At 49.5% G+C, this 27500-nt stretch overlaps 1 protein-coding gene across 2 annotated transcripts; it reads right to left on the bottom strand.

Annotated features, from left to right (window-relative positions):
• Window positions 1-1844: 1844 nt before the first annotated feature.
• LOC119821570 (serine/threonine kinase 11 interacting protein) lies at window positions 1845-17211 on the bottom strand. 2 transcript variants are annotated; one of them, XM_038340667.1, is made up of 24 exons: window positions 16944-17211; window positions 14371-14576; window positions 14107-14181; window positions 13752-13847; window positions 13335-13442; window positions 13127-13198; window positions 11961-12087; window positions 11486-11589; window positions 11281-11376; window positions 11079-11120; window positions 10751-10897; window positions 10468-10552; window positions 9598-9948; window positions 9242-9447; window positions 8838-8954; window positions 8529-8706; window positions 5857-6087; window positions 5639-5742; window positions 5128-5225; window positions 4855-5033; window positions 4550-4631; window positions 4333-4403; window positions 3570-3817; window positions 1845-2910 (listed from the first exon to the last, which is right to left on the bottom strand). In XM_038340667.1, exons 1-24 carry the CDS (start codon window positions 17002-17004, stop codon window positions 2761-2763), a joined length of 3234 nt encoding a protein of 1077 aa, XP_038196595.1. In that variant the 5' UTR covers window positions 17005-17211; the 3' UTR covers window positions 1845-2760. The 2 variants fall into 2 exon arrangements, with proteins under 2 accessions (XP_038196595.1, XP_041911490.1); XM_042055556.1 differs by lacking the exons at window positions 14371-14576; window positions 16944-17211 and having other exon boundaries at window positions 1846-2910; window positions 13335-13390; window positions 14107-14147.
• Between the last annotated feature and the right edge of the window lie 10289 nt (window positions 17212-27500).

Genomic DNA, 27500 nt, shown 5'->3' on the forward strand with positions numbered 1-27500 from the left:
GGGCAAAGATGTGTTACGCTTGCTCGTGCTGCAGAATACTAACTATGTGAGGCTATGCTGCATTTGGTTATTTTGGTTAGGCTGCATTTGTTCAGTTTTGTAAAGATGGGTTGCTGCTTCACTTTGCCTACCTAAGACACTTGACTGATCTAATAAAAAGCTGAATGGCTAATAGCTAGGCAGAAGAGGGAAAGGTGGGGCTGGTGGGCAGAGAAAATAAGTAGGAGGAAAAATCTAGGCTAGAATAAAAGAAGAGGAGAAAGAGGAGATGCCTGGGGCCAGCCTGGCAGCAATCAGCCAGCAGACACAGAGCTCGACACACAGGAAAAAAGGAAAAAAAAAGCCCTGAGAGAAAACATAGATGAAAAAAAAGAGGTTAAGTTAAAAGAGTTAGCAAGAAATGAGCCTAAGCTAGGCCGAGCACTCATAACTAATAAGAAGTCTCCATGTCACGATTTGGAAGCTGATTGATGGCCAAAAAGAAAAAGTCTGCAACACCTGGGTGATACCTAGCAGGTAGGTTTTATATCCAGTATTCACTGAATGCACTAAGGTTTGCACGGTACTTCCAAGTGTAGTCTACACCTCTGTGAAGTAGGTAGGTTATTGGTTAGTCTCTGTTCCACATTGCAGATGAGCAAGCACGGGGAAGTTATTTGCCCACAGCTAAACAGTGAATCATAACACTAAGGCACAGTTCTAAACCGTGTCCTTTCCACACCACACTGAACCAGCCCGGTCTACAAAGAGTTCCAGGACAATCAGGGCTACACAGAGAAACCCTGTCTCAGACAAAACAGAACAAAAAAGTAAACCCTCAAGCCAGAAGGGGTGGCACACACCTTTAATCCCAGCATTTGGAAGGCAGGTGCAGGTGGATCTCTGAGTTCAAGGACAGCCTGGTCTACAAAGCAAGTTCCAGGACAGCCAAGCCTACACAGAGGAACCTTGCCTCAAAAATGAAAAAATAAGTAAAAAGAAAGGAAGGAAGGGGAGGGAGAAAGAAGAAAGAAAGAAAGAAAGAAAGAAAGAAAGAAAGAAAGAAAGAAAGAAAGAAAGAAAGAAAGAAAGAAGGAAAGAAGGAAAGAAGAAAGAAAGCCATGTCCCCTTCCCTGCTCCTTTTATGCCTCTGATGGAGGGTGCAGTACAGCTGTGTGTTTCTTTCAGCATCTTCTCTGCACTGCTTTTCAGAAGCCACCAGGCCCCTGTTGAGTGTTCTTCACAGCAGCCTGAGGCCAGACAGAGGCCAGCCAATCGATAAGGATAAGCGCCTGCTGCTGGTCAGGCGGGGGCGGGGGTGGGGAGGGCAGACTGGATGGACCAATTGATCTCTACGGACAGCCAGAGCATGTGAGGCAAGTGACTCCTGAACTAGGCCTACAGCTAGCAGAGCCCTCGCCCTTACTCAGAGCACAGCTACCTGGGGTCCTGCTTTCTGGTGAGGCCTCCTTAAGTGGTGCCGGCCTCAGGCCTGAGAAGCATCTTCTGGGTCAGAGAGCAAAGGCTGCCAAGGCTGTCATTGTTAAACAAGACCTCCCTAGAAACTGGAAGCACAAAGAACTGGAAGACCTTTCCCTGACTCCCCAGGCTCACACTTCCTTGCACATCAGCCTAAATGCCCGATGGCAGATTCTTCTGTCCCGTCTGACCATGACCCGTTTCTGGAAACGATGACTCTGGGCCAGAGGTTGGGGAGGCCTTCCTCCGGTCCCCTGCTTCCAGACAGCACAAAGTCACGAATGGAATGGTGCCATGCACACCGCTGAGAAAGTGGACTAATATTTTTGGGAAGTTTTAATTTATTTCAATTAACAATTCAGGGCAGCTCTGAGGCAAACAGAAGTAGGTGAGATTACTCTGTGAGCCTGCGAACAGGCCTGTCCGGGTCCTCTGCAGCGTCACCAGAGGACAGCTTTCCAAGAGCACGTCTCACTGGCCAGGCCCAAGACTCAGCATTCCCCTCACTCTCCCACCAGACAGGGCACTGCCTGGGAGAATCCACCCCAAAAAATGAGCGTCTTGGCTAAGTAGCTGAACTAACTACTTTTTCAGGGAGATGTGTACATAGGTGTATACATGCACTGAAATTTCCGCAACAGTATAATGCTTGGTGCTATAGGTAATTTACAGAGTCAGCAATGACAGAATCTCACCTTTAATTGCAGGTCTTTATTTAAAATGTAAACTCTGATGGCTCACACCATTAATCCCAGCACTTAGAAGGCAGAGGCAGGCAGATCTTTATGAGTTCAAGGCCAGCCTGGTCTATATAGCAAGTTCCAGGTTAGCCAAGGTTACACAGTGAGACACTATCTCAAAAAGAACAACACAGAATCTTAAGAGACCCTACTTTTTGACAGGCAGTGATCCCATGCAAGGCCACCTGATGGGTCCTACTTTGCTGGAGAAGGACTGGAGACGGTCTCATAGTGTAAATTAGATTGCTTCCAGGAAGGGATTCGGGCATGGCAGGCTTCATGGGTGACATTACTATGTACCACCACCCATGACACCTGGCACGGAAACAACGTGACTGATACCTGAGAGACGCGCTGGAGAGACGCTTTCACTGACCCCTGATCACCCAAGGACCAGACCATTTCTCTGTCCTTCTCTTGAGCTGTGGGTCATCTGGGGCCTCACTAGCCAGTGGCCAGTCGCTGGGGAGGTCTGCAGCCAGGCAAGAAGATGGGCCCAGAGGTCAGAAGAAGGGACTTCTGCAGTGAAACTCCTGAGTCAGGCAAGCTCAGTGGAGACGCCTCATCGGTCGAGGTCCAGAGCCTCCTGGGTTACAGTCCGTAGTCCAATGGAGAACAGCTCTTCCCAGGGCTCCCGGATCCAGGCCAAGAGGGCTGTCAGTTGCTCCCCACACACAACATGGAGTGCCCAGAAACTCTCCAGTCGAGACACCTAGCCGTTCAAGCAGATGGCAGGGGGAGACACAGAAGAAGACATGCCAAGAGGCCAAGGGGGTCTTAGGCGAGGACTCACCACCCTCCTTGGCTTTTAAAGGCTCTTCCTTTCTTCTCCTCCCTAGGTCTATCTGACTCTGCACTAAAAGGCTGACTCTGAGCCTTGACGGCAGTCCAGTCAGCATTGACTGCAGGCTCCAGAGGGCTGGCGTTCATCTCTAATCTTCCCTGCTGTAGGGAATGTAAGCTCTAGAGTCGAGAACTGAGCAGGTTCAGTTCCTGACTCTACCCTTGTGACCTGTGCAAGCCTGCTCAGGTCTCTGGGCCTTAGTTACACCATCTGTACTACAGGACCAAGAAAGGCACCTCCTCTTCATGCTGGGGTTGTGAAGGTCAAACAGTTGGCATACAGCAGGTGGGCTGATCACAACAACTCGCACCAGTTAGGTTTCAGGCCAGGATGTTCCCACTGCTGACTGCTGCTTTCTACACACGCTGCTCAACCAAACCCAGGTCCTCACATCCAGACTCTGCCCCCACTGGATGCCTGCCCCTCCCTCGGCACCATCCCAAACTAATACCCATCCTTCCAAGATGTATTTTCACACTGTATACACACACACACACACACACACACACACACACACACACCCCTACCTCGTCATAGAAGATAAGCCGCAAGTCCAAAGGGCTTGTGCGATACAGCTGCACGGAGCTCAGACTACTGAGTGGTTGCTGCTCCCTGACCTGCATGGAAGGACCTTGCCCCCGAGGAGGGGCCTGCTCAGAGGCTTCCCCAGACACCACTGGGAGGGGGGACTCTGCCTGGGACGCTGTAGGGTCTTCATCTAGTAGGTATAGTGTGGACAGCGTCAGCAACAGGGACACAGGGCAGGTAGACGAGCCTGCAGAGAGAGAGGCAAGATGATGCCTAGAGCGAAAGGCTATGACAGACCTAGATGCCCAGGTCTAGCGTCCCAACACTGCTCTGGAGAAGAGGAATGCACCACACTAAAGAGTGGGTCACAAATCAGCACCATGCTTCCACAAACTCCAAGGACCCTAACCACCAAAAGCCCCGAAGGCCTATACTAAGGCCTATATTGAGGGAGCCACCGCACCAGCCAACCCAAAGGCCCAGAGCCTCTTGACAGGATGAGGGGACATATGCAGCCAATATACCCACTTTAGGAAGGCTGGATGCCACAGCTAAGGTCTCCGGGCAGCTGAAGCCCTGAGGACCCCTGACCCCACCTGGAGAAGTGGGAAACACCAACCTAGCATAGGTATGCCTGCAAAGTTGAGGAGTCCAAATTCCAGAAGCTGAAAATTACGACATGGGTACTATAGAGGCAATAGGGGACAAGCCAGGACAATATGGGGTACACAAAGCAGGGAAGCATCTGCAGCATGGGCCTACCTTCAGCCAGGAAGGCCCGAAGGTAGAAGAACTGAGGAACCTCTGTGGAAGTTTCTTTTCCCAGCAATGGCCTGTGGAGACCACAGTAGACACAGGAAGAGGATCAGCCAGGGTAGGGTGGGCTTCAAGGAGTGGGAGTAGGTGGGGAGGTACGGGCATGAGGTGGGGCTGTGCCTGGAGACTGTCACCACTGAACCCTAACCATCGGCTGACTCACCAGAGCCGATGCTGCGGGGTCACCTCCTCCTCCGTGGCACTGATGCAGTTCCTCTGGGTGCGAGGCAAAGCCTGCAAAACACCTGGATAGGGCCGGCCAGAGACAGGAACCCTCAGAGGCCTTTGCAGTCTTCTAGCCCAAGCTCTGACCCTGGCTATTCTCCGTAATGTGGGACCTCAGAAACTGATACTGCGGGTATTGAGGGAGCAGGGAGTTCCAGGACCTCAGTCTACTAGTAAGCATCAAACTGAGGAGCAGGCCCTGAAAGCTTGACCTCCGAGTCCATCCCTCCCAGCCTCTCTCACCAGTGAGCTCCTCAAGGAAAGCACGGCAATGCCTGGCATCTCGGGGCAGCAATACACAACTGCCTGTCCCAGCTGACCACTCCAACCGAAGGCTCTGGCCTGCAAGGCCAAGCTCCATGCCACTCAGATCCTGCAGAGGAATGGCCAGGGTGGACTGGAGCCAGCTAGCGGGAGGCCCACTGTGGAGAGAACAGGGTGACCAAGATTAAGAAGTAGACAGGATGACACTGGCAGGAGCTGATGCTGCCCCAGCTACACACCTGGCACACTCACCAGATAGCCCCTGTCACCTTCAACAGGTAAAGCCTGTGGTCAGACACAACCACAAGGCACAGAAACTCCCCCGTGTGGCCTGTTAACACCACTGGCACCTAAGGGAAGGGAAAGTGGATGAGAAACCAGAAAATAAAACCAAGGAGGCATGTGCCAGACCAAAAGCTGCATCCCAGCCACTGTCACTACTGTGATCACCAGCCTCTCCTCACCACTCTGTTTCTGACCATGCAGTCTGTCCTCCCACCAGCCCCAGGATCTCTTAGCAGGCTCCCCGGTGTCCTCTCAATGTTTCTAACCTGTCCTCCACACTCGGTCAAGACTATCTTAAGTAACAAACTCCCTTCCTTCAAATCTTCTGGGTAGTCCCTCCCTGGGATCCATCCAGACTCCCTGGCAGATGCAGCGCGCTGCCTCCTGGACCCCCCTGAGGACACCTGCCTCTATCCCTGCACACTGGCTGTCCCATCTCTCCCACGACTTGATGCCCATGGCGGTGGGTGGCACAGACCTTGATACAGCACTGGAACTCCTCCTCAGAGTCACTGAACACCTCAACATCCAGGAAGAGCCGGAGGCGGTGGTCCACAGAGCGAAGACCGGAGTGTCCAGGAGCTATGAGCAATCAGCAGGCCATCAGCCCGGCTTTGGGAGGCCACAGCTCCAACTTACCTTCTTCCTCATGCCCAGCTCCCCCGCACTCCGCCACCTTGTTTCACCTGCACTCACCTGGACTGAGGCTCCAGCTGCTACGGCCATGAGTTACGGATGCCTGAGGTGGGGTGCCATCAGACCCGCTGGGATGGTCACTGTGGTTATCAAGGTCACAGGCAGGGCCAGGGAACCCGGGGGGATCTGGTGGTTTGTCTTCCGGGTTCTGCTCTCTATTAGGGATTTCCCCAGACATGGCCAAGAGAACCACATGGTCACTCCCACAGTTTGGACACACAACAGGAGATTCTGGAGTGACAGACAGAGACCCTGTAAGCCCGTAATGCTCGCCACCACCCTCCAGTCTACCTCAGCCCCAGACACAGCCACCAATCCCAACATCCCACTCCCAGGCCCATCTCCAAGCGTAGTCTCTAACCTATCCCTCCCCATCCCAGTGAGGGCCAACAGCCTCCTGAAATACATCCCACCTGCTGGTTTCCAGGACCTGCTCTGGTCCCCCGCAGCCGTGAGCTAGTCAAGCCCAGCACTGCTTTACCAGCAATGCTTGAAAATCAAAATCAGGATCCAGGGAGATGCGAGTGGTACCTCCCACACGCGCATGAGGATCTGAGTGCAGACCCCCAGGCCCCAGGTAAAGGCAGTGTGGTGCGGTGTACCTGTAACCACAGTGTTCTGGGGAAACACTGGGGGACAGACAGGCAGGTCCCTGGAACTCACTGGCCAGGCAGTCTAGCCAAACTAATGAGCTCCAGGCCCAGAGAGAGATTATCCCCCAAAAATAAGGTAAATAGTGACTGAGGAAGACACTCAGTGTTGATCTCTGGCCTTCACGTGCACACACACACACACACACACACACACACACACACATATGCACACAGCTACATGAATGCATACATACAACATGTGTTCATGTGTTTGGACACACAACAGGAGATTCTGGAGTGACAGACAGAGACCCTGTGAGCCCGTAATGCTCGCCACCACCCTCCAGTCTATCTCAGCCCCAGACACAGCCACCAATCCCATGTGCACACATGCAATCATTATAATGATAACAACAAAGACAAAAATCAGTAGATTGGGGAAGACAAGGAGGTCCCTCGTGCCAGTTAGGTCTAGATCCCAACTAGATGGATAATCCTGGACCAGTCAGCTGACTCTGTCATTAATCACTAGATGGGTAATCGTGGACCAGTCAGCGGCACTCTGAGTCTGACTACTACTGTCTGTAAGAGAAAATGAAAACCATGCCTGCCTTAAGGAGCTTAAGGAGCTGGCAGGATGGGTGAGTGGACACAGAGTGAAGGATGTGGATGAACAATGAGGCGAGAGACACTGAGTGGCTGCAACACTGCAGGCATGGGCAGCCCCGTCAAAACTTTTCCTACCCATTTTGCAAATAAGAAAGGAAAAAATTAAACAACTTCCACACCCTATCCACACTTACATAGCTGGAGGTAATAAGAGAAGCTACCATATATGAAGGACCTTTGCTTTATGCCAGCAGCTATACTTGGTGTTTTATTGTCAGATTTAAATCTCACAAGAAAGCTGGGCAAGGGAGCACACACCTGTAATGCTAGTATTCAAGAGACCGAGGCAGGGGGACTAGCACAAATTCAAGGCCAGCTTAAGCTACATAGGAGTCTGAGGCCAGGTCCAGTGAGAGATTATCCCTAGCTATATGAGGCTTGGTCTCAAAACATCAAAAACTTTCAAAGAGAAACTCCACCACAGGAGAACTGCAGAAGCCACAGCATGAAGGACAGCCAGGATCCAGGAAGGACTGTGATATTCTCCTGCACTTCTATGGCTCGGACTGCTGAGCCTGCTAGGGCAGGCTCACAACAGGCAAGGACACAGGGGTATTTTTTCTGGAAAAAAATAACTTAGCCTTGTTATGTCTGCTGCCAAAAAGTGTAGCTGATAAGAATTATGCATTGCACACAGCTGTTAGCCAGAGTTCCCCTTCCTTCTTCAGGGCCTTCAAAGCCCTTATTGTTTGGCCCACAGTGGAGCAATCCCGAGATCAGAACATAAAGAGATGCCACAAGGCACTGCATCCTATCAAGTAGCTCACAAGGTCGGTCAGGGAAGGACAGATTTGTGCCAATCCCCAAAGCGGCTCCCTCAACAGTCACTGTACAGAGGGCTTCTGACAGCCTGACACTACACTGAGGGCTCCTGACAGCCTGGCACTGCACAGAGGGCTCCTGACAGCCTGGCACTGCACAGAGGGCTCCTGACAGCCTGGCACTGCCCTGAGGGCTCCTGACAGCCTGGCACTGCACAGAGGGCTCCTGACAGCCTGGCACTGCCCTGAGGGCTCCTGACAGCCTGGCACTGCACAGAGGGCTCCTGACAGCCTGGCACTGCACAGAGGGCTCCTGACAGCCTGGCACTGCACTGAGGGCTCCTGACAGCCTGGCACTGCCCTGAGGGTGCATCAGGCTTTATGCCATTCCTGAAATGTTACCCCAAAGAGCCAAAAGCCGTCGAGTTATGAAAAAATGAGTATATTTAAGCACACTCACAAAACAGCACTGCCAACCCTGAAAGGGTTGTTTCTGCTGTTTAACACAGCAGGCAGGCAGTTGTGTTTCTCCCGGATGCCAACAGTTGTCCACTCCCCTAAGGCCCTCTTTCCTGGGGCTCCCTCTGCACACTCCTCTCAGAGACACCTTCCCTGCAGTGGGGAGGGAGATCAAGGGCACAGCTGGTACCTGGGTCTTGAAACAGAGGCTTCCAGCCTTCCTCACTCTCCAGACCCAAAGTGGGTTCATCCGGCTTGAACTCAAAGCTACAACGCAGACACTGGAATCTGCCCCTCTGTGGGTCCCTGGCCTCCCCAGGCTGTTGCTCTTTCACACTGGTGAACGGGGTCAGCACAGCAAGCAGCTCCTGACAAGAGATGGGTCAGAGGCAGTTAGCTGTGAGCAAGCAGGTTATAGGTGGAACTGCATGGAGACCCCAACCCTCCAACCCGGGGACCTGCTCCCTCCACTCTTCCCACCGGCCTCTGGATCCAGCACCTGGATGGCCTCGTGGGCCTCTGGCTCCAGCACGGCATAGCGGCGCAACTTCCGGTCAGGACAAATGTAGGAAAATCGCAGAACAAGAACCGGAGCCCCAGGGGGTGGACCTGAGCCCTGTGCAGGAGGAAAGAACACAGCAGTGGGCAGGAGATGAAACGGAGCATGAAGGAAAACAGTAACTCTGGACCTACAATTCTGGTGCTGACGCCGAGCCCGTAGACAGAATCCATCCTTTAGCCCACTCCCCAGCCACACGCACCCAGAGCACGCCTCGGCTCCAAGTACTCAGGGAAGTGGAAAGTACCCAGCCCAGCGCCTGGCACACAAGAACCAACAGGCTATCAAAGATGAGTCTGGACAAGCCAAGCACTTCTTGCCAAGCCCCCGGCCCCACAACTCACCTCGGGCGCCCGTTCTCTTGGAATCTCAGTCTCCGACTCTAGCTCAGCTGCTACCAGGCTCTGTAGCTCCAGCCGCTCCAGAGTCCTGGCTGCTCGGAGCTCCACCTCAAACAAGTGGGCAGAAGTGACTCGGAGAAAGCATTCCTTGTCCTGCATGCCCCCAAGCCCCTGCAGGGGACACACCAACATGGGGCGGCAGAGCTCCGCTGCAGAGAGGCCAAGAGAGAACTGGAGTGAAGAAAGGGTCCAGGTCCCTGCTCGCCGGAGAGAGGCTCTACCCAGCCTGGCTTCTCCACAACCCTTCAGACATCTCAATAGCACTTGTCCCCATATCCCTGATGGTGCATGCCTCTCACCTTCCACTTCCTTCTGTTCCTGTTCCTCTTCCTCCTCCAGGTCCTCTCTCGATCCCTCTTCTTTACCTTGTTCTTCCCTCTCTTCTTCATGGAGCTCTGGTTCCACCCTGTCCTCCTCTGACATCTGTGGTGATTCCTTAGTATCTCCAGCTTCCACTGCGGCTGGAGGGCTGTACGCAGTCTCCAGGCTCTGGGTATCCTTAGGCGTGCTAAGGGCAGGAGTCTTGGTGGTGGCAAGAGGGGAGCTCCCCAAGGTCTCCATGTGGCTCCTGTACTGCAGCCAGTCACAGCCAAATCGCTCCCGGAAGCTGTTCAGCAGCTCAAGTTCCCGGTGTTGTTGCACAAACCACCCTGAGAGGAAGGAGGACATAGAGCTGAGGCCCTACCCCAACCCTAGGTGACCCCAGCCTCTTCCATGGCTACTCTCAATAGGCCTCCCCTCCGCAGTATGTCCTCAGCTGTGTCCTAAGGAATGCTGTGATCAAAAGCAACCCAGACCCACACACCAAACAATTATGGAGATTCATAAAACACGGTCGCATATGTAAGACCCTGAGATAACGTGTAGGGAAAAAAAATCTGTTTCACTTTGTTTCACCTTACACTTCCCAAATGGCTCTGGCCATAAAATAAAATCTCTTCATTATACAATCTGTAGCACCCTATGAGATCCGCGTTTCTTAGGAGAACGCTGCCTGGAAGCAAGTCCTTCTCTTCAGCCTACACTAAAAGGACAACAGACTGAGGGGCCCTCCATAATAATCTATACCACCCCAAAATCAAGTTTCTCCTAACACCTACAAGGTAATTTCAAGACTACAGAGATCTGAAGGGAGTTGGGAGGGGCGTGAGCAGGGAGGGTCAACTTACCAGCTGGGGAGGGATCCAGAGTTCGGAGCTCTGGGTCTGTGTCACTGGGCTCAGAGATGCTAGGCCGCCTCACACGGACTCGGCTCTAGTTTGGACAGACAGATGAAGTTCTATAAAAACCGGAGCTTTCAGCCTGACCATCCATGGCCACCTACATAACCTACCAGAGAGTGCCAAGTTCTAACAGGATCAAGTCTTACTGCTGCCAGCCTACCAGGTACCTACAGTGCCAGTGAAGAGACCACCCAAGCCCAGGCACAAACCAGCAGAAGATGCCACTTACCTTCACCTTACGAAGTGGGGCCTGGGCCACAATGCCCCCTGAGGAGAGGCTATCACTCAACTCAGGGCCACCTGAGGTTTCAGTGGTGCTCCCCACTGGCCAGGAGGGAGGTTGGGTCACGGGACCAAGCCCTAAAGATTCTGAAGTCTGGTATGAGACAACAGGAAGGAGGTCAGAACCAAGGGGGCACCTCTGCCTGCTTGAGCTAACCAGAGAAGGACCCTACTTTCCACTGACCAGGAAACCCTTCCTACCCCATCTCCCCAGCTACTGCCTTCCCCTCATGTCATCCCATGAGTCCTCCCTCATCCCTCCCCACCAGGCTAACCTGAAGATCCTGCAGTGACAAAACCTCACCATCGAGCAAGAACTGAGCAAGAGAAAGGAGAGAGCAGAGCTTGAGGCAGGGCCCATGGGCAATGACTCCTCCATGTACCAACAGCACCAGAGGATGACTAGGTCTTTGGCCTCACACTCGGGGATAGTGAGGGCTGAAGTCACAGAAGGACAGACACTAGATAATCACTCACGCCATGAGCAGCATCTCTGGCCCGAAGTGGCAAGTACCGAGCAGTGGCTGCACGGTGTGCCGGGTGGAACGACAAAGGGTTACCTTCCAGATAGAGCTGCGGGGCAGAGAGGAGACTGGGTAGGCTGGAGATCCTCCCCCTTAGAACGCACAAGGAGACCCAGACCTGAAGGTGGCTCCCAGGCCCATAAGGAACTCATTCTCACCTTACGGAGCTCAGTCAGCAGCCACAGTGGTGACAGCTCTGTGTGTCTTTCTAGAAGATTGTAGGCCACATCGAGGTGCCGCAGGTTCCTCAGCTGTTCCAGGCCTAGTGTGGAGGAGAGAAGGAAGAGGCCTTTGGTGGCATGCTGGAGACAGAGGTGGAAGACAACTCTCTGCACCACAGTCCTACCTCTAAGTCTTCACGGGGCTCTAGATCAGCAGTTCTCAACCTGGGGGTCGCATATCAGATTATTTTTATTACAATTCATAACCGTACAAAATTACAGTTATGAAGCAGCAATGAAATAATTTTATGGTTGGGGGTCACCACAACATAAGGAACTGTGTTAAAGGGTTGCAGTGTTGGGAAGGTTGAGAACCACTGATCTAGATGACAGTGGTCTATGGGCCAACCTGAGCCACACCTGTCCAATTCCTTTCCAGACTGACCCCACCCTGCACACATTTTCTGCTTACCCTGAAGGCTCTGAAGCTCATTGGCTCGCAGTATCAAAATCCCCAGGGCCACCCCTGAAGGTCCCACTCTTGGCACCAAGTGCAGGTGGTTATAGGAGATGTCCAAATGGTACAGCTCGGATAAATCCTGCCAGTGGGTGAGGAGACAAAGGTTCTTGATTTGACAAAGCTCTAGGCAGGGTCTTCTGTGCCATCTTCTCAAATCTACCTTGACCTGTAGAAGCTGCAGGCTCAACACAAGCCATTCCTAACAGTTCCAGTTACTCCCTGATGGTAACTCCAACCTACCAAGTTCCCGCCTGGAAGAAGACAAGGCTCTGAGGAGCACTCAAAGCAACCAAAGAGATTTGATCTGTTTCAGCCACTACCTGAAGAAAGGGCCAATCTCTGGGGACAAGAGGGACCTAGCCAGTCAGTGCAGTCAGTGAGAAAGCCCAGGTGCACTTCATGGGGACCCACAGCTACTTCCTGACTTGTAAATGCCCAGGTCTCTGTGTGCAAAGATGACCCCCAGGCTCTTCTCTACTCCTTCATTCCCCATTCAGCAGTTCACTTTGAACCCTCTTCCCTATTTTAAGACTTGGAAGTATATGTTTACCATTTTAACAAGTGCTCAGTCTTATTATTATTAAATTACTCTTAATTACTATTATTATTGTTGTTGTTGTTGTTGTTGTTTTTCGAGACAGGGTTTCTTTGTGTATAGCTGGCTGCCTATACACTCTGTAGGCTGACCTTGAACTCACAAGAGATCCATTTGCCTCTGCCTCCCAAGTGCTGGGATTAAAGGTGTGCACCACCACTGCCTGGCAGCCTTATTTATTTTTAGTGGAGGACAGAAAAGACACAGGGAAAAGGTTTGTCATCATCATAGAATCTACCACTTCTGAGCCACACACTAGGCTGTGACATAGGGTACTCTTCACAAGAACTCCCGTGAGTTCCACTTTACAGGTGAGCAAACCAAGAAGCTAAGTGATTTGCCCCAAGTCATCTAGGTGTTCCAAGCTGAGATCACAACTGCCTTGTATGCTAGAGAAGAAACCCACACGCAGTACTGACTCTCAGGATGTGGTTCCACCTAGGACCGAGAGCAATGTGGAGAGTGAGTGAGAGCAGAACCATCCAAGGCCCAAGTCCACCAGCAACTGGCAGCTCACCCTTACCATCAGGAAGCCTTTGCAGTCCTGGAGATGATTGTGGCTCAGGTTGAGGAAGCGAAGAGCTGACAGAAGACGCTGGAGGGGGCAGGAAAAAGACGCACAGAAAGGTTCTTCACAAGAATACCTGTCAAATGGCTGGCATTCCTCATGAAGGACCCATCCTTTCCCTCCCCAAAGGCTCCTTCCCTGGGCGGGGGGAGGGGGCACTCACCAAGGAGCTGTCTAAGCTGGTGAGAGCGTTGTAGCTGAAGTCCGCGGAAAGCAAAGCTAGCCAGGGAAGGGCAGAGCACAGGTCGCCACCACAGGCTGACAAGAGCTCCTGGGTAGGGGACAGGCACACCTACTACTTCATCCTCAACCTCCTCCCCACACATGCGCTAGCATCCTGTCCATCATTCATATATACCAGGTCTCCCTGGAGATCAAGTCACTGTCCCCAGGGAGCAGACTACAGGGACCACGGGGAGACAGACTCTAGACTATATAGCTTGGTGTGACTGTAAATACACAGACAGGTGTAGAGCGAGCGCTGTGGGGTCACAAAGGACAGGGGGAGAAAACTGGGGGAAACCACAATGCTTGGCCTTCTGCATTTCTCAGGACAAGGAACCACCCCTCACACTCTTACCTCAAGTGCCTGGATGCTCCTGCTACAAACCAGAGACTCCAGCTGTGAGTAGATGCTACGGAGGCCACGCAGGCTGTGGATGGGGACTCCTCGAAGCTGGTGCATGAGAAGAAAGGGAGGAGGTAAGCAAAGCTTCAAAGAAGACAAAGGCCTCGTCCCCACCTTTTCTGATGGGAAGGAGGGAAAGGATGGCCAAGCCCAGCTAGGAATAAGGGAAATGCTAAAGGAAAAGAGCTCACTGAAGGGCAATGGCACATTCAGACCTGATCGCCCACCAAGAGGCTCTCCAGACTCACACCCACGAGGCTGCCTTTCACTAGGTTCTGCCCACCCATATGCTCCAATACTCCCTCACCTCCAGCTGCCGAAGGGACTTGAAGGGGAAAATCTTGATGGGCCCCGGAAGGCCAACACCAGGGATGTGGACCAGCTGGAAAAGGAACATGCAGGTTATGAGGCAAGGTAGTCTCCAATCAGCACCATTTTCTCAACACAACCACCCACATCACTGACATCATCTGGATCCCAGCCTCCCAGCCTTCTCACACCCCATTCATCCCCTGCCACCATCATCCCCTAAGGCTCTCTGCATATCCAGCCCCCTTGTTCCTCCTAAGACCTTGAGTGAAAGCGTTTTCTGCAGCACATCGAAGAGGAACTGGAGCTGGAGGATGATGGGTGAGTCGGCAGGATGGGAGGGAAGAGCCACAAAGCCCGTCTGGCCAGGGCCCCATGGCCCCAGGTACAGTTCAAACACTCGGTTCAGTTGTTGCAGTGTGCCTGTTAGCAGGCTCAGTGTGCTGCAGCCAGAGAGAACTGTGTCCCCTGCAGGAAGAAGGGCAGACATGACAGAGGAGAAAATGAAACGTCTTTCGTTGTGGGACCCCAAAATTACCCACCCTCATCCGTATTGAAGATGCTCCACTGTGAGAGCAAACTTTCTACCCCTTCCAGCTCAGAAGTCTTCTACAATTGCCCATGTTAAAAACAAACAAAATCCTAGTTTTCAACCTGATACAGAAACTGCTTCACTCTAAGAGACTTTTCCAAATTCTTTTGCTTTCCACTCAAAAGAGCCTAGGCTACTTACAGTACTGGAAATACAGCCCACTCGATCCACAGCTCTCTCATTTTGATACGTTCCCTTTTACTTATTGCCAAGCTGAAGATCAATGTCACCCAGAGAGCCTTCTCAAAGTAAGACCTCTGGGGGCTGGGGAGATGACTCGGTCAGTAAAGTGCTTGCTGAGAAAGCACGAGAACCTGAATTTTGCCCCCATCACCCCCCTGATGGCACAAACTGAAGAGACAGCCATAGAAAGATCCCTGGGGTCAATGGCTAGTCAGCCTACTTAATCAGCAAGCCCAGGTCTCAGTGACAGCTGGTGTCACAAAGAACAAGGAAGTCAGCTCCTGAAGAATGACACCTCTGGCTGCCCTCTGACCTTAAGGGTGCCCCCCAACAAAATAAAAATATTTAGAGATGTACCCACTCATCACTCCATCTGGAGAGGACAGTTACACACTAGATGTAAAGAAATGTTTTAAAATATATTCTAAAACCAGGTGTGCTGGTGCACATCTTTAATCCCAGAACTTGAGAGGTAGAAGCAGGTGGATCTCTGTGAATTCCAGACTCACAGTGACACAGTGAGAGAGAGAGAGAGAGAGAAAGAGAGAGAGAGAGAGAAAGAGACAGAGACAGACAGAGAGAGAGACAGAGAGAGAGAGACAGAGAGAGACCAAGAAGTCAAAGAATATTGCAGGTGTAGTCACACATTTATAATTCCAGAAGATAAGACACTAAATCATAATGATCATAATTTCAAGGCCAGCCTGGGATACAGAGAGATAGCAGAGAGAACTTCTAAACCCTTTACTCAGCTTCCCCCACGTTTATACTTCTATAATGCTAGTACAATGAGAAAAACCACAAAATCGGTGTTCGTATCACGGTTACAGTATTCAGTTCTCTGCTGTTTGTGTAGATGTTGTCAACTACCACCATAACCAAGACACAAAACTATTCCAGCCCCATAATCATATTCATGCACTCTATGATCCCAGTCCAGGAGCCATGTCAGATTTTTGCAGAATAATAAATCTTACAACCTTGAATAAAGATTTTCTATGTACTAGACAATGAACTGAGAATAGACAAGAGACATGATTCAAGGAGTCTCTCAGCAGTCTAGAAAAGGCACGGCATGGGAGTTATTATTGATTCAAGTCAGAAAATGAAACTGCTACCGAGAGAGTCCACAGTCCCACCAGGGGAGTGTGGAGAGAGAAGACACTGACGCTAACGAGGTCACACAAGTCAAGTGACTCTCCTGCCTCGTCTAAATCTCATCATTATTTCCCCCAAAGAACTATTAACCCCACCTGACAGACAGGAAAACTGAAGCTCAGAGAAGAATCTCTCCTTTTCTTGTGATGCTAGGGACTGAAATCAAAGTTTTGTCCGTGCTAAGCGCATGCTCCCCTGCTGAGCTATTTCGTGCTAAGCGCATGCTCCCCTGCTGAGCTATTTCCCAGCCCTCCAAGAATCGTCTTGGCGGTGATCATCCAGCTGATAATTAATACAACTTTGATCTTAAGTCAAAGCCTGTTTCTATCACTGATGCCAACCATGTCACAAACAATACTGGTGTGAGCTTCACCGTGCCCAGGAACCGAGGGAAGCAATTGCAGCAACACTCTGGAACATTTATTATGTATGCATGCACTCCACTAAATAAGATAACTGAACTGTTGATATCTTTGAGTACAACCACTATGATAACCTACCTGCGAAGAATACTAAGTGAGGCTCTAAAAACTTAGCCGCGTCTGAAAGAGGGTTGGGACTCACCTATGTGGGTCTCACTCCCAATTTCAGGTGTTTAAGGTGCTATACTTGGTGGCTTTCTCTACAAGTGACTACGTTCTTGTCGCGAAGTGTTTCATCTAGTAATGATCCCTTCCCTCTGCGGAGGTAAGTGGTGCTAGTAATGGCTAGTAACAATTCAGACTGCCAAAGACAGGCCTTTAACCAACGCGTCACGAGGAACACACCCAGGAGAACAGAGAAATGAGAAGTCTCTCACACCTCGTGACCCCGCCGGCAGTGACTCAGGGAGTCCGGCGTTCCTGGAAGGTATGGAACACACGCACAGCGTCCAACTCCAGATAAGCCGGAAGTTCACTCACCCGAATCCCGCAACAGCCCGGCGAGCTTCCACACTACTGAATCCCGCGGAGCGGTCGTCATAGCCACAGGACGCTGGGGGCGGAGCCTTGGAAAAAGGGGAAGCGGAAGAGCCTCAGGTGGGCGGTGGCGACAAAAACCCAGAGTTTTCGCGCAAATGGAGCTGTCGCGGAACGGAAAAAGCAAGGAGCAGCTATAAAGAATGTCCTCTAGGACCCCCTTTCCACGAACACAGGGCCTCAGGGGCCCATGGATTCGCGCGGTCGGCACTCCAACCACTTTTGCAGCCAGATGCCTTAATGACAGGAAGTCCCGCCCCGGAAGACAGAGTAGCTATCGGAAAGCCCGCCTCTTCTACCGGAAGCCGCGCCCTGGACTGGCTGATGTGTCCGCGGGATCCTGAGGATCTGGGGTTGAGCCCCCGAGCTGGGCCCCTGGCTCCAGCTTGTCTCCGGGCGGCCCCTTCAGTGGAGGGCGAAACCTGACTCCATGTTTGCAGACTGGGCGGGGAAGCAAAGTTTGGAGAACTTTGGGACTTTTTTTTTTATTAGTAGGGAAAAAAACCTCATCCAAAACAAATACTAGTTTTCCAGTTAACAGCCCTGTCTTCCTTGGGAAGTTCTTCAGTATCAGCCAGGGAGGACTGAGACCCTCAGGGATGCCCTCTCTTGATTCCCCTTTGCTGTCGTAGTCCTCAATCTCTAGAATTATTATTTTTTCTTAAGGTTTAGCACAGTCTCAGATTGGCCCCTAGTCTTTGACTCGGCGCTCTGGAGGCAGAAGCAGGCAGATCTCGATGAGGGATAGTGAGACCCTGTCCCTAAAACAAAAACCAGACACGGGCAATAAATCGCCTGAACCCAGTTCTTTCTTCTCTCTCTCTCTCTCCTCTCTCTCTCTCTCTCTCTCTCTCTCTCTCTCTCTCTCTCTCTCTCTCTCTCTCTCTCTCTCTCTCTCTCTCCCTCCCCTCCCCCTCTTTCTTTATTTCTCTCCCCCCCCTTTCTTTTTTAACTGTGCTTACAACTCAGCACACCCAAAACAAAAGTAATTTTCCTAGGTTTGAAAATAAAATATATTCACAGAGGTTAGATTATTTACCTGTGAAGGTCATTCAATGAGTAACAAAAGCAAGTCTGTCAAGTTTTCTAGCTTCCAAATTGCCATTGTAACTTTCACCCTGGCTCCTGGTCTGGCAGTTGATATCAGCTACTGGACTACATTAGGAACACATTCTAGACAGAATAGCTAGGACTTGGAAGGGGAATGTCTTTTACGAAGCACCTTTTTCCACTACAAAAAAAAATGGTAAAAAGAGTTAAAATGAATTGTAGGACTGAAGAGATGGCTCAGTGGTTAAGTGGTTGTTCTTCCAGAGGACCAGGATTCAATTCCTAGCACTTCCGTGGCAGCTGGCAACCATCTGTAACTCTAGTTCCAGGGGGTCCAATGCCCTCTTCTACCCTCCATGGGCTCTGCACATATATGGTGTGCGGACATACATTCAAGCTAAACATTCATTCACGAAACATTTGTCATCTTTATCTCAAGTGGTCACATTTGGGGCAAGAGGCATAACTCAGTGGTAGAAGGTTTTGCTAGCATACAGAAACTTCCTAGCTACAATCTCATGGGTCCAGTACATTTTGTGCAATTAATAATCCCGTAACGAGAATAATCAGTCCCTGTTTATTGATCACCTGAAACTAGCTACGGAAGAGGAGGAACTCTATCGAGTCAACTTCTAGACAAACAAAAAACAAATCAAAAGAACATTCTTTTGATGTTCTGCTGTGGTGCCTCGAAACCTTTTGTTTTTAGCCTGGCCTCACCAGATCAGTTACCATCTGAGAATCCTCCATTTGTCTGGGTAGTCCCGATAGCCAAGTTTGTTCCACACTGCAGCGCTTCCAGAACAGTAAAAGACAGAGAAAATCAAAGAAAATGGAACTGTATTAGGGAGAGAGAAACTATGCTAGGAGAAGTGGCAGCAGGAGAGCAAACAGCCTGGTCTCCATCCTCCTTGTGAGGCCCACTCCCCTTTCTGTCCTTGGCTTGTAGGCAAGGCCTTGGCTGCCCTCCAAAGAATTCTCTCTCTCTCTCTCTCTCTCTCTCTCTCTCTCTCTCTCTCTCTCTCTCTCTCTCTCTCTCTCTGAATGAACTGCAAATCGTTACTTTAGAAAAAAAAATTTAAAGGGAAAAGAAAATCGTGTGTAACTAAAGCTACTAAAAAGAAGCACACACACTTTGACAGGTTGTCAGATCCATAAGAAAACAAAGAACTGGAAGGCCCTGAAAGTGACCTGGCCAATGAAAACAAACCCCGTTCCTGATGAGAAAAATCAGGGTTATAATGACATCAACTCAGTACAATTTGAATCCCAGTCCCAAGAGGAAGATTTTAGAAATTGACAGTTGATTCTAAAATTCATCCAGGAGACTAAACACATGTGCAGAGCCAAGAATCTTTGAAAGAAAAAAATGAAAACAAAAAGAGGCCTTGCCCTACCGGCAAAGTGTCCTCTAAAGTCACAGTGACCATGGCCATATGATAATGACAAAGAGATAAACATTAATAGATCAGCGAAACACAGAGCAGAATAATAAGTACTTCAACAGTCTCAGGAGAACGATCTCTCCATCTGGAAAGAGCTTAGTTATTTTCCTGGCATCCTGCATATGAGATTCCAGAAATAAAAAACATCTAAACATTTTCTAAAGTGGATAACTAAACAAGTCCAAGTGTGATAGCACATCCTTGTAAACCCAACATTTAGGAGACTGAGGCAGAAGGATTAAAAGTTCCAGGCCAGCCTGGACTACAGTAATGACATAAAGACTTAAAGAAAGGAGAGAGGGAGAAAGCAGAAGGAAAGGAAGAGAGGAGAGGAGAAAAGAGAAAGACAGAAACTGACCAATTCAAGATTGACACTTAAATTTACTTCTCAAAGAATAAGCTGACTTCGGTAGTACCAGTCTTTAATCCCATCTCCTAAAAAAGATAAAGGAGGAAGATTATAGTTTGAGGCCAACCTAGGAAATTTGGCAAGAGGGCCTACCTCCAAAATAAAAAAATAGGGGACCTGGAGAGATGGTTCAATGGATAGGGACAGCTGCTGCTCTTCCTGGGGATTCAGGGTGGCATGGCTCACAACTGCCTCCAGTTCTAAGGAATCTAATGCCTACATCTGACCCCTCCAGGCATCAAGCACAAGAAATGGTGCACAGGCAAACAGGCAGGCACAGTACCACACACATGAAATAAAAACAAAGTGTTAAAAAATAGAAAGCATGGTTGGAAAGATGGCTCAGTAGTAAAGGCCTTTCCCACAAAGCCCAGTTACCTGAGTTTGAACCCCAGGTCCCACGTGGTAGAAAGAGAAAGCAAGTTGACCTTTGACCACCACACTGCCAGCAAAACATACACAGAGCGTATGAATGTATATATATGTGTGTGTAACTTTTGATGGGGGGCATTTGAGACAGTTTCTCAGTATAGCAGCCCTGGGGGTCCTGGAACTTGTGCTGTAGACCAAGCTGGCCTCCAACTCACAAGAGATCCTCCTGCCTCTATCTTCCGAGTGCTGGGACTAAAAGCATGCACCACCATGACCAGCCTTAAATGCTAACTCAAAAAAAAAAAATTGAGTAAAACAAAAGTTAAAAGGCAGGTGTGGGGGGCTGGAGATGAGAAAGCACATGTCTAGCATGAAGGAGGCACTGAATTAAATTATTAACTACTTTTAAAAAATGAAAATTAACAAAAAGCAGAGCTTTATTAGGAAGATACGGACACAGGCTCAGAAAAACAAATACCATATGTTCTCATATGCAGATCTTAGCCTCTCGCCGTTAGATGTGTGTATCCAGGAGAAGCGAGAAAGAGGGCTGTGGGACTGGGAGGAAAAGGGGCCTTAAGGGAGGAGAGTGGGGGAAAGCAGGATAGAAGTAGAAATTGTTACAAAAGGCTGCAGCAGGAAAGCTGCGCCAGGAAGATGAGACAGAGCCCTGATATTACTATGTAAGCTAATTTGCATTTTCTTTTCAAAAGAAGGCTATTTTTAAAGATGCAGAAACACCATGGGACAGTAGTTGTGTTCCGTGATTTTGTTACCATGAGTGAAACCGCTTCTCCAAGGATGCTGTGATGTCAGGCTCTCACCCCGTGAGCACGTCTGAGTCGCAGTCCCCAGGAGTAACACATTAACTAAAACCAGAAACGTGTAGCTGGCCCTGCTGAGCACATGACCGAGACTTCACAGCACAGCAATGGACTGGTACTCAAAAGTCCCATCATCCCTCATGTTCCTCCCCCAGTTACAGGCAGAGAGAGCCACTTTGGGTAACTTCTTCCCTCCCCTAAGTGCCCTGGAATAGCCACTGCAAACACCTCTAATGAAAAGAGGTAAGGGAAGGTGTGACAGTCACTAGCTCAGCCCGCAGGCACAGGGTACATCTTCAGACAAACATGACAAGCCAGGTCCAGGAAAACTCAGACGTGAGAACCTGGTCCAAGGCCTGCTTCTATCTGATACCATGGAGACGGCAAAGTCAGGAGGCTGCCACAGAGGGACGAAACGATGGTTCATCTTCAGAACTTGTGCTATTGCCCCGATTTTCCTACTTCTGATACTATAGAAGATCAGAGGCCAAAACTTAAGACTTTTTGCAAAAATAAAATTTCCGTGGAGGGGTTAGTGGTGGAGAGAGTGAAATCAGGTGAGCTACTGGTTCCCCCGCCCCGGCCTGTGCTTGGGATGGGGAGGAGACCAATGGAAGAAAATGAAGAAGTATTAATATTAACATGGCTTCCACAAATAGTTTCGGTAAGCAAGTTTATGCTAAGGAGAAGCATTCGTGTGTAGTACACTCAGCCACAGGATTATGTGGTGAGAAGAAGCCCTTTCTCCATGAGTTACCTCATTGTGTCTCTTGGCCCTGCTACCAGACCTGGTCACAAGAGGGTTAGGGAGTGTGCTGTCAGAGTTTAGTCAAAATCAAATATACAGGAGCTCTGGAGGAGGGCTGGAGCCCTGGAGGAGGGCTGGGCTGAGAACTTGTACTGGAGCTTGAGCCTGGCTCCTGGAGAAACTGGGATGAACGTGAGTATGCAGAGGAAAGCCAGAGAGGCAGTGGCTCTCTCAAGCTGTATGTGAATCAGGGAAACTGAGGACTGGGGAAGCAATTCATGATACAGCACTTGCCTGGCATGTCAAAGGCCGTGGGTTTGATCCCAGGTGGGGGCGGGGAGAGGGACCTCACAGAAACCAGATCCTGAGAGTAGTCAGGAGAAGAGAAAGCAACAAGACAGAGGTTTTCCCATGATGGTGGCCCAGGATCGGCACTGGTCGCCCGGCCTGACAAGACTGGGTAATTCTGCATAAAATAGAGGGTCCCGTGGAGAGAAATGACCGCAGCAGAGGAGGGGCAGCAGATGGAATAACAGTGAGACCTGAGCCACGGGGAATGGAAACTCTGGAGCAAAGTGAGCTTGGGGACCCGGGCTGGGGGATGGAAGCAAGTAGGGGCTTTTGGGGGGACCTAGAGTACACAAAGGTGCAGCTCTTTCCCCAAGAACAGGCTTTATGGTAGAAGAGACTCAGCGAACACTTTACAACATTCTTACCCTCCCGTTGCTGCTGTGTCAAATGACATGAACTTTAGTTACCAAGTTTAAAACAAGGTCAAAAGTCCCAGACAATTCTTAGGTGTCAGCAAGACTCAGGTCCCCTGTGATGACTCAAAGGGAGGATTCCAGATTCAAGTGGCCGCCTGCTCCTCTGGCCTGTGGCCCTTCCCTCTTCACAGCCAGCAACAGTTGCCTGAGACTTCTTCACAACACAGCGGGCTGACCTTGATTCTCCTGCCTCCCTTTTTAACATTCCTTGCGATTACATTGGTCCTGCCTGGCTGATCCAGGATATAATCTCCTTATTTTAAGGTCAGCTGATAAGAAAACCTAATTGCATCTGCAATCTTGATTTTTCTTGCCATGTGACAGACATGTTTACAGCAACTGAAGGGTCAGGATGCAGACATTGCTGTCTACCACAAACATGAGACGTGGTTCTGGCCCAAGGCTGTACACTGAATGTGTGTTGCCGTCACCACCCATCCCAAACTAACAGAAAGAGATCTAAAAATAAAAATTCATAATCATGCTGAACAGGACAAAGAGCCCTTGGTACATTAAAAACTACAAAAAAAATTCTTCAGGATGGCAGACATAAAAAAAATGCTCAGAGAAGAAAATGCACGTCTCAAGTCTGCCTAGCAATAGACGACCCTAAGGAAAGAAAACAGACTGGGGGAGTTAGCACTTCAGTAAAGTGATTGCCCAACACACACAAGGACCTGAGTTCAAGCCTCAACACACAGACACAAAAAGACAAGAAGTGAAAGAGTGAAAACAGCCTTCCCCTGAGGGATGGAAGTACTAGGGAAAAGGGCATCTTGCAGACACCGAAGGAACAATGAGCTTTCAAGATGTGACAGCAGGCACACCAAATGCTAAACACACCACCTCCCCTTCTCCTGAAGTGTTGTTGGCCTACAGATAAGAGTTATGGCTATGAAATCACGGGTGGAAAGAAGCACAGTGCTCCTGGTAGCTAGGGATACCTTGGAGGAGAAGAGGACATTCTCTTTCAGAAATCCAAAGAATCCAGCCCCATATGTAGCCCACACTTGCAAGACAATTGCGTTGAACTGTGGCAGACATCCAAGAGTGCCTCATACTATGCTCCGAGACACACACAGAGAAGACAGAGATGCATAGACCCTCAGACCGAAGAAGCTGCCAATCAGCAAATACTATGAAAAGAAAGTAAAACCTTTCGTTTTTGTTTTGTTTTTGTAATGGGGTCTTATTATGTAGCACTGGTTGGCCTGGAACTCATTACCTAGTCCAAGCCAACTTGAAACTCAACAGAGATTGGCCTGCCCCTATTTCCTGAAAGTCAGTGTTTAAAAAGAGAAGATTAAAAATGCCAACACACCAAAGAACTTTTATAAAATTGCTTATAGGACAAAAATGGGACTTTAAGCAATGGTAGTGGTCAATGTCTTTAATCCCAGCGCTCGGGAGGAAGAGGCTGGTGGATCTCTGAGTTCCAGGACAGCCAGGGCTATGCAGAGAAACCCTGTCTCAAAAAACAAACAAAACAAAAAAGAATAGAACTTTAGAATGTCCTATAATCATGAAGGATGTCACTCACTGAGAAGCACACATGTGAGCAATGAACAACAGGCACTCACTAGGGTGACTTGAAGGACACAGGGAGAACGGGTGTGACCTAGAAGGAAGAATGTTAATCCCGCCGACCCAAATCATCATCATGGCCAAATTAAAGCAAGCTTTCTTATTCATGCACAAGAGCTTTCTCCCGCTAAGGTGGGTTCAAGAGCTCAGCATTGGACATGGGAAAAATAAGAGATTTTTGTTTGTTTATCTTTTTAGTTCAGGATAAGAGGTTTCCAAATGGGGGATTTGGCAGGCAAGTAGAATTACAGAAGCAGAACAGAAGCATAATGAGGTGGTCGTAACAGCAAAGACACGACTGACTGACTGCAAGGTGTCCTAACAATGTGGTCATAATAACTTTTTGAGACAAAGGCATGGCTGCCGTTTCCTGGAAAAGGCTGGCACAGAACAGTTTGTTGGCTCATAGTCCAGTCCTTGAGAAACAGAGATTTAATCATAAACATGAATGAACGTAGCTTGTTTTTACTGTAAAATGGCTTTCAAGCCTAAAATGGAGGCAGGCTGGCCCATCAGCTCCTCGCATCTTTTTAAAACACCTGATTGATATAATAAAAAGCTGAACAGCCAATAGCTAGGCAGTAGAGGGATAGGTGGGGCTGGCAGGCAAAGTGAATAATGAATAGTAATCCAGGCTCAGGAGAAGAGAGAATCAGAGAGGGAGACACCTGGGGTCAGCCAGCCAGGCAGCCTCCAGCCAAGCAAACAGGAAAGGCAGGAAAACAGGACACATGAAAGGAAAGAAAGGCAAAAGGCCCTGAGGTAAAAAATTGATGAAGAGAAACAGGTTAAATTAAGTTATAAGAGCTTGTGGGACAAGCATAAGATAAGGCCAAGCATTCATAGCTAATAATAAATCCCTGTGTCATGATTTGGGAGCTGGTTGGAACCCCCCAAAAAATTTACTATATAGAAAGGGCCCTGCAAAGGCCAACCAGGATGTTTGTAAAATTAACACTTAGCTCTATTATGATGCAATACTAGACACTGTTGTGAGGATGATCCCCCCAAAAAATCAACTGAGGAAAGAAAAGTCCTAAATGAAATCACAAAGGTGTGAGAAGAAGAATCATAGCATCAAATTTCTCTAAAAAGCAGAAAGTGCAAGAAGAAATGGGAAAAAAAACGTGCAATGTTTAGAGAAACATCTTATTAACTGTGAAAATAAAAGACTTCTTCAGAAGCTTCTGGCCTCCAGAACCATTCTGAAGCAAACAAAGTGGACAGCAGCAGAAGAAAATGAGCCACTGAGACGGAATGAGGAGTGAAGTGCAACAGGAGCCAAACTGGTAACTTTGTTCAAACTTAAGCATAAAACAGAATTGTAGGAGAGAGGCAGGAAAGCAAGGGAGGAAAAGGAAGAAGGGGACACAGGATGGACAATGTCCTTTCAGGTTAAAGGTGATTAGCTGTCAGGCGGTGGTGGCCACACCTTTAATCCCTGAGGCAGGCAGATCTCTGTGAGGTTGAGACCAGCCTGGAGTTCCAGGACAGCCAGAGATACACAGGGAAACCCTATCTTGAAAAACAAAAAAGGGGGGTAGCTAGATTCAGGGTGTCCTCCCTCTTCAGTGGTCACAAACACTTTTGTCTCTTAAGGAAGTAGGAGATGGACAGAGGGAGGGATACACAGACTGAACTTCTGGAGTCCAAATCCGGCCTCTCCCACTTCCCAGGGATATAACTTGGCTGCATTTAATCACTTATGCCTCATCCCCATGTGTAGAATGGGTACGGCATCAGTGCCTGCTGTGCACAGTTGTTCTGAGCCTGTAGCTGTCCCGTACCAAGCATGCCGTGCTGTATATAGCTGGTCTGTGGATAATAAAGTTAGCAAGAGGAGTTTATTTCTTGGGGTGAGGGGCTGTGATTACTTAAGGAAAAAGAAGGTAACACGGAGCTATAAAACAAAGCTAAAGAAAACTCAACAGGCCGGGCGGTGGTGGCGCACGCCTTTAATCCCAGCACTCGGGAGGCAGAGGCAGGCAGATCTCTTGAGTTCGAGGCCAGCCTGGTCTACAAGAGCTAGTTCCAGGGCAGGCTTTTAAAAAGCTGCAGAGAAACCCTGTCTCGAAAAACAAAAAAAAAAAAAAAAAAAAAAGAAAACTCAACAGAGCCGGTGAGATGGTTCATGGGATAAAGGTCCTGCTGCCAATTCCGACAACCTGAGTGTTCAATCCCTGGAACCCACATGGTGCAAGGAGAAAACCCACTCCAAGGTGTCCTCTGACAAACACATATGCACTGTGGCATGCACATGCACGTGTGCGCACACACACGTACACATAAAACACAATGAAATAACAGAAATTGGACTGTAGATGTCGCCGAGTGGAGACTACGCCTAGCATTGTGAAAAGTTCCAGCAGCACATCAGATAAATAACAGAAATTACTCTCTCACAGTTCCGGAGGCTGGCAAGTGCAAGTCCTTGGCACTGACTTTCAGAACCCAGTGAGGGGCGCACTCTCCTGCACAGAGGGTGCCTTGGTACAGAATCTTCACACGGTTGAAGTTTGTAAACTGGCTCCCTCGCACACTGTTGTGGGTCCTGAGGACTCTGCCTGACCTAACCCAGGACGGGCCACAACCTCATCCTCTCTCATCTCTTCTTGTTGTTTATTTAATTTTGTTTTTTTGGTGGCCCTTACCTACAATTTCAGAACAGGAGACTGAGGCAGGAGAATCCTGAGTTCAAGACCAGCATGGAGAGCCTGTCTCAGAAGATAAAAAGGGAGGGAGATGGGGGAGGGGCAGAAAAGATGGCTTAGCAGGTAGTGTGTTTGCTGTACAAACATGAGGACCTGAGTTTGGATACCCAGTATCCGTGTAAAAAAGCCTGATGTGGCAGCTTCCGTTTATAACCTCTGCACTGGGGTCAGGGCAGGGGTAGGTGGATCCTGGGTGTGTACATGAGAGAGAAAAAGGAGATAGTTTTAGAAAGGGGGAAACTCAGAAATAATAACTGGCTTTTTTTAAATGAATATATTTGCCACTACGGAAGATCGTTGTTTACTGTACTCTCTGCTTTCCTTGCTTTGTCTTGGACATGTAAAAACTTTTACTTATAATAGCCACCTGCCAGCCTGCCTAGTGGAGGGTTCTGTAGCCCTTCGGGGAGTGTCCCCAGTCCTCAGAGCTCTTCCACTGCCATGTGACAGGAACTGTCTGGACATACAGGGTCCTAGAGGTCCCAGAAGGAAGAATAAGGGTCTTCGAAGATCAAAGTTCCCAGGGAAAGGCCTTGGTGTTGGGCCAGGGAGGCCTGGCCATGCAGGGAGCAAGAGAATGCAGACAGCCT

Source organism: Arvicola amphibius, chromosome 8, assembly GCF_903992535.2.
Source record: "Arvicola amphibius chromosome 8, mArvAmp1.2, whole genome shotgun sequence".
Lineage (NCBI taxonomy): Eukaryota > Metazoa > Chordata > Mammalia > Rodentia > Cricetidae > Arvicola > Arvicola amphibius.

What these genes read in the sequence shown, in the direction of transcription:
- LOC119821570 (XM_038340667.1), bottom strand. Translation starts at nt 17,004, where the DNA reads ATGACGACCGCTCCGCGGGATTCAGTAGTGTGGAAGCTCGCCGGGCTG. An exon ending in ACCCCGCAGCATCGGCTCTG is followed by an intron (nt 4,404 to 4,549) that starts GTGAGTCAGCCG and finishes TGGTCTCCACAG; the next exon opens with GCCATTGCTGGGAAAAGAAA. An exon ending in TCGGGCCTTCCTGGCTGAAG is followed by an intron (nt 3,818 to 4,332) that starts GTAGGCCCATGC and finishes CTCTCTCTGCAG; the next exon opens with GCTCGTCTACCTGCCCTGTG.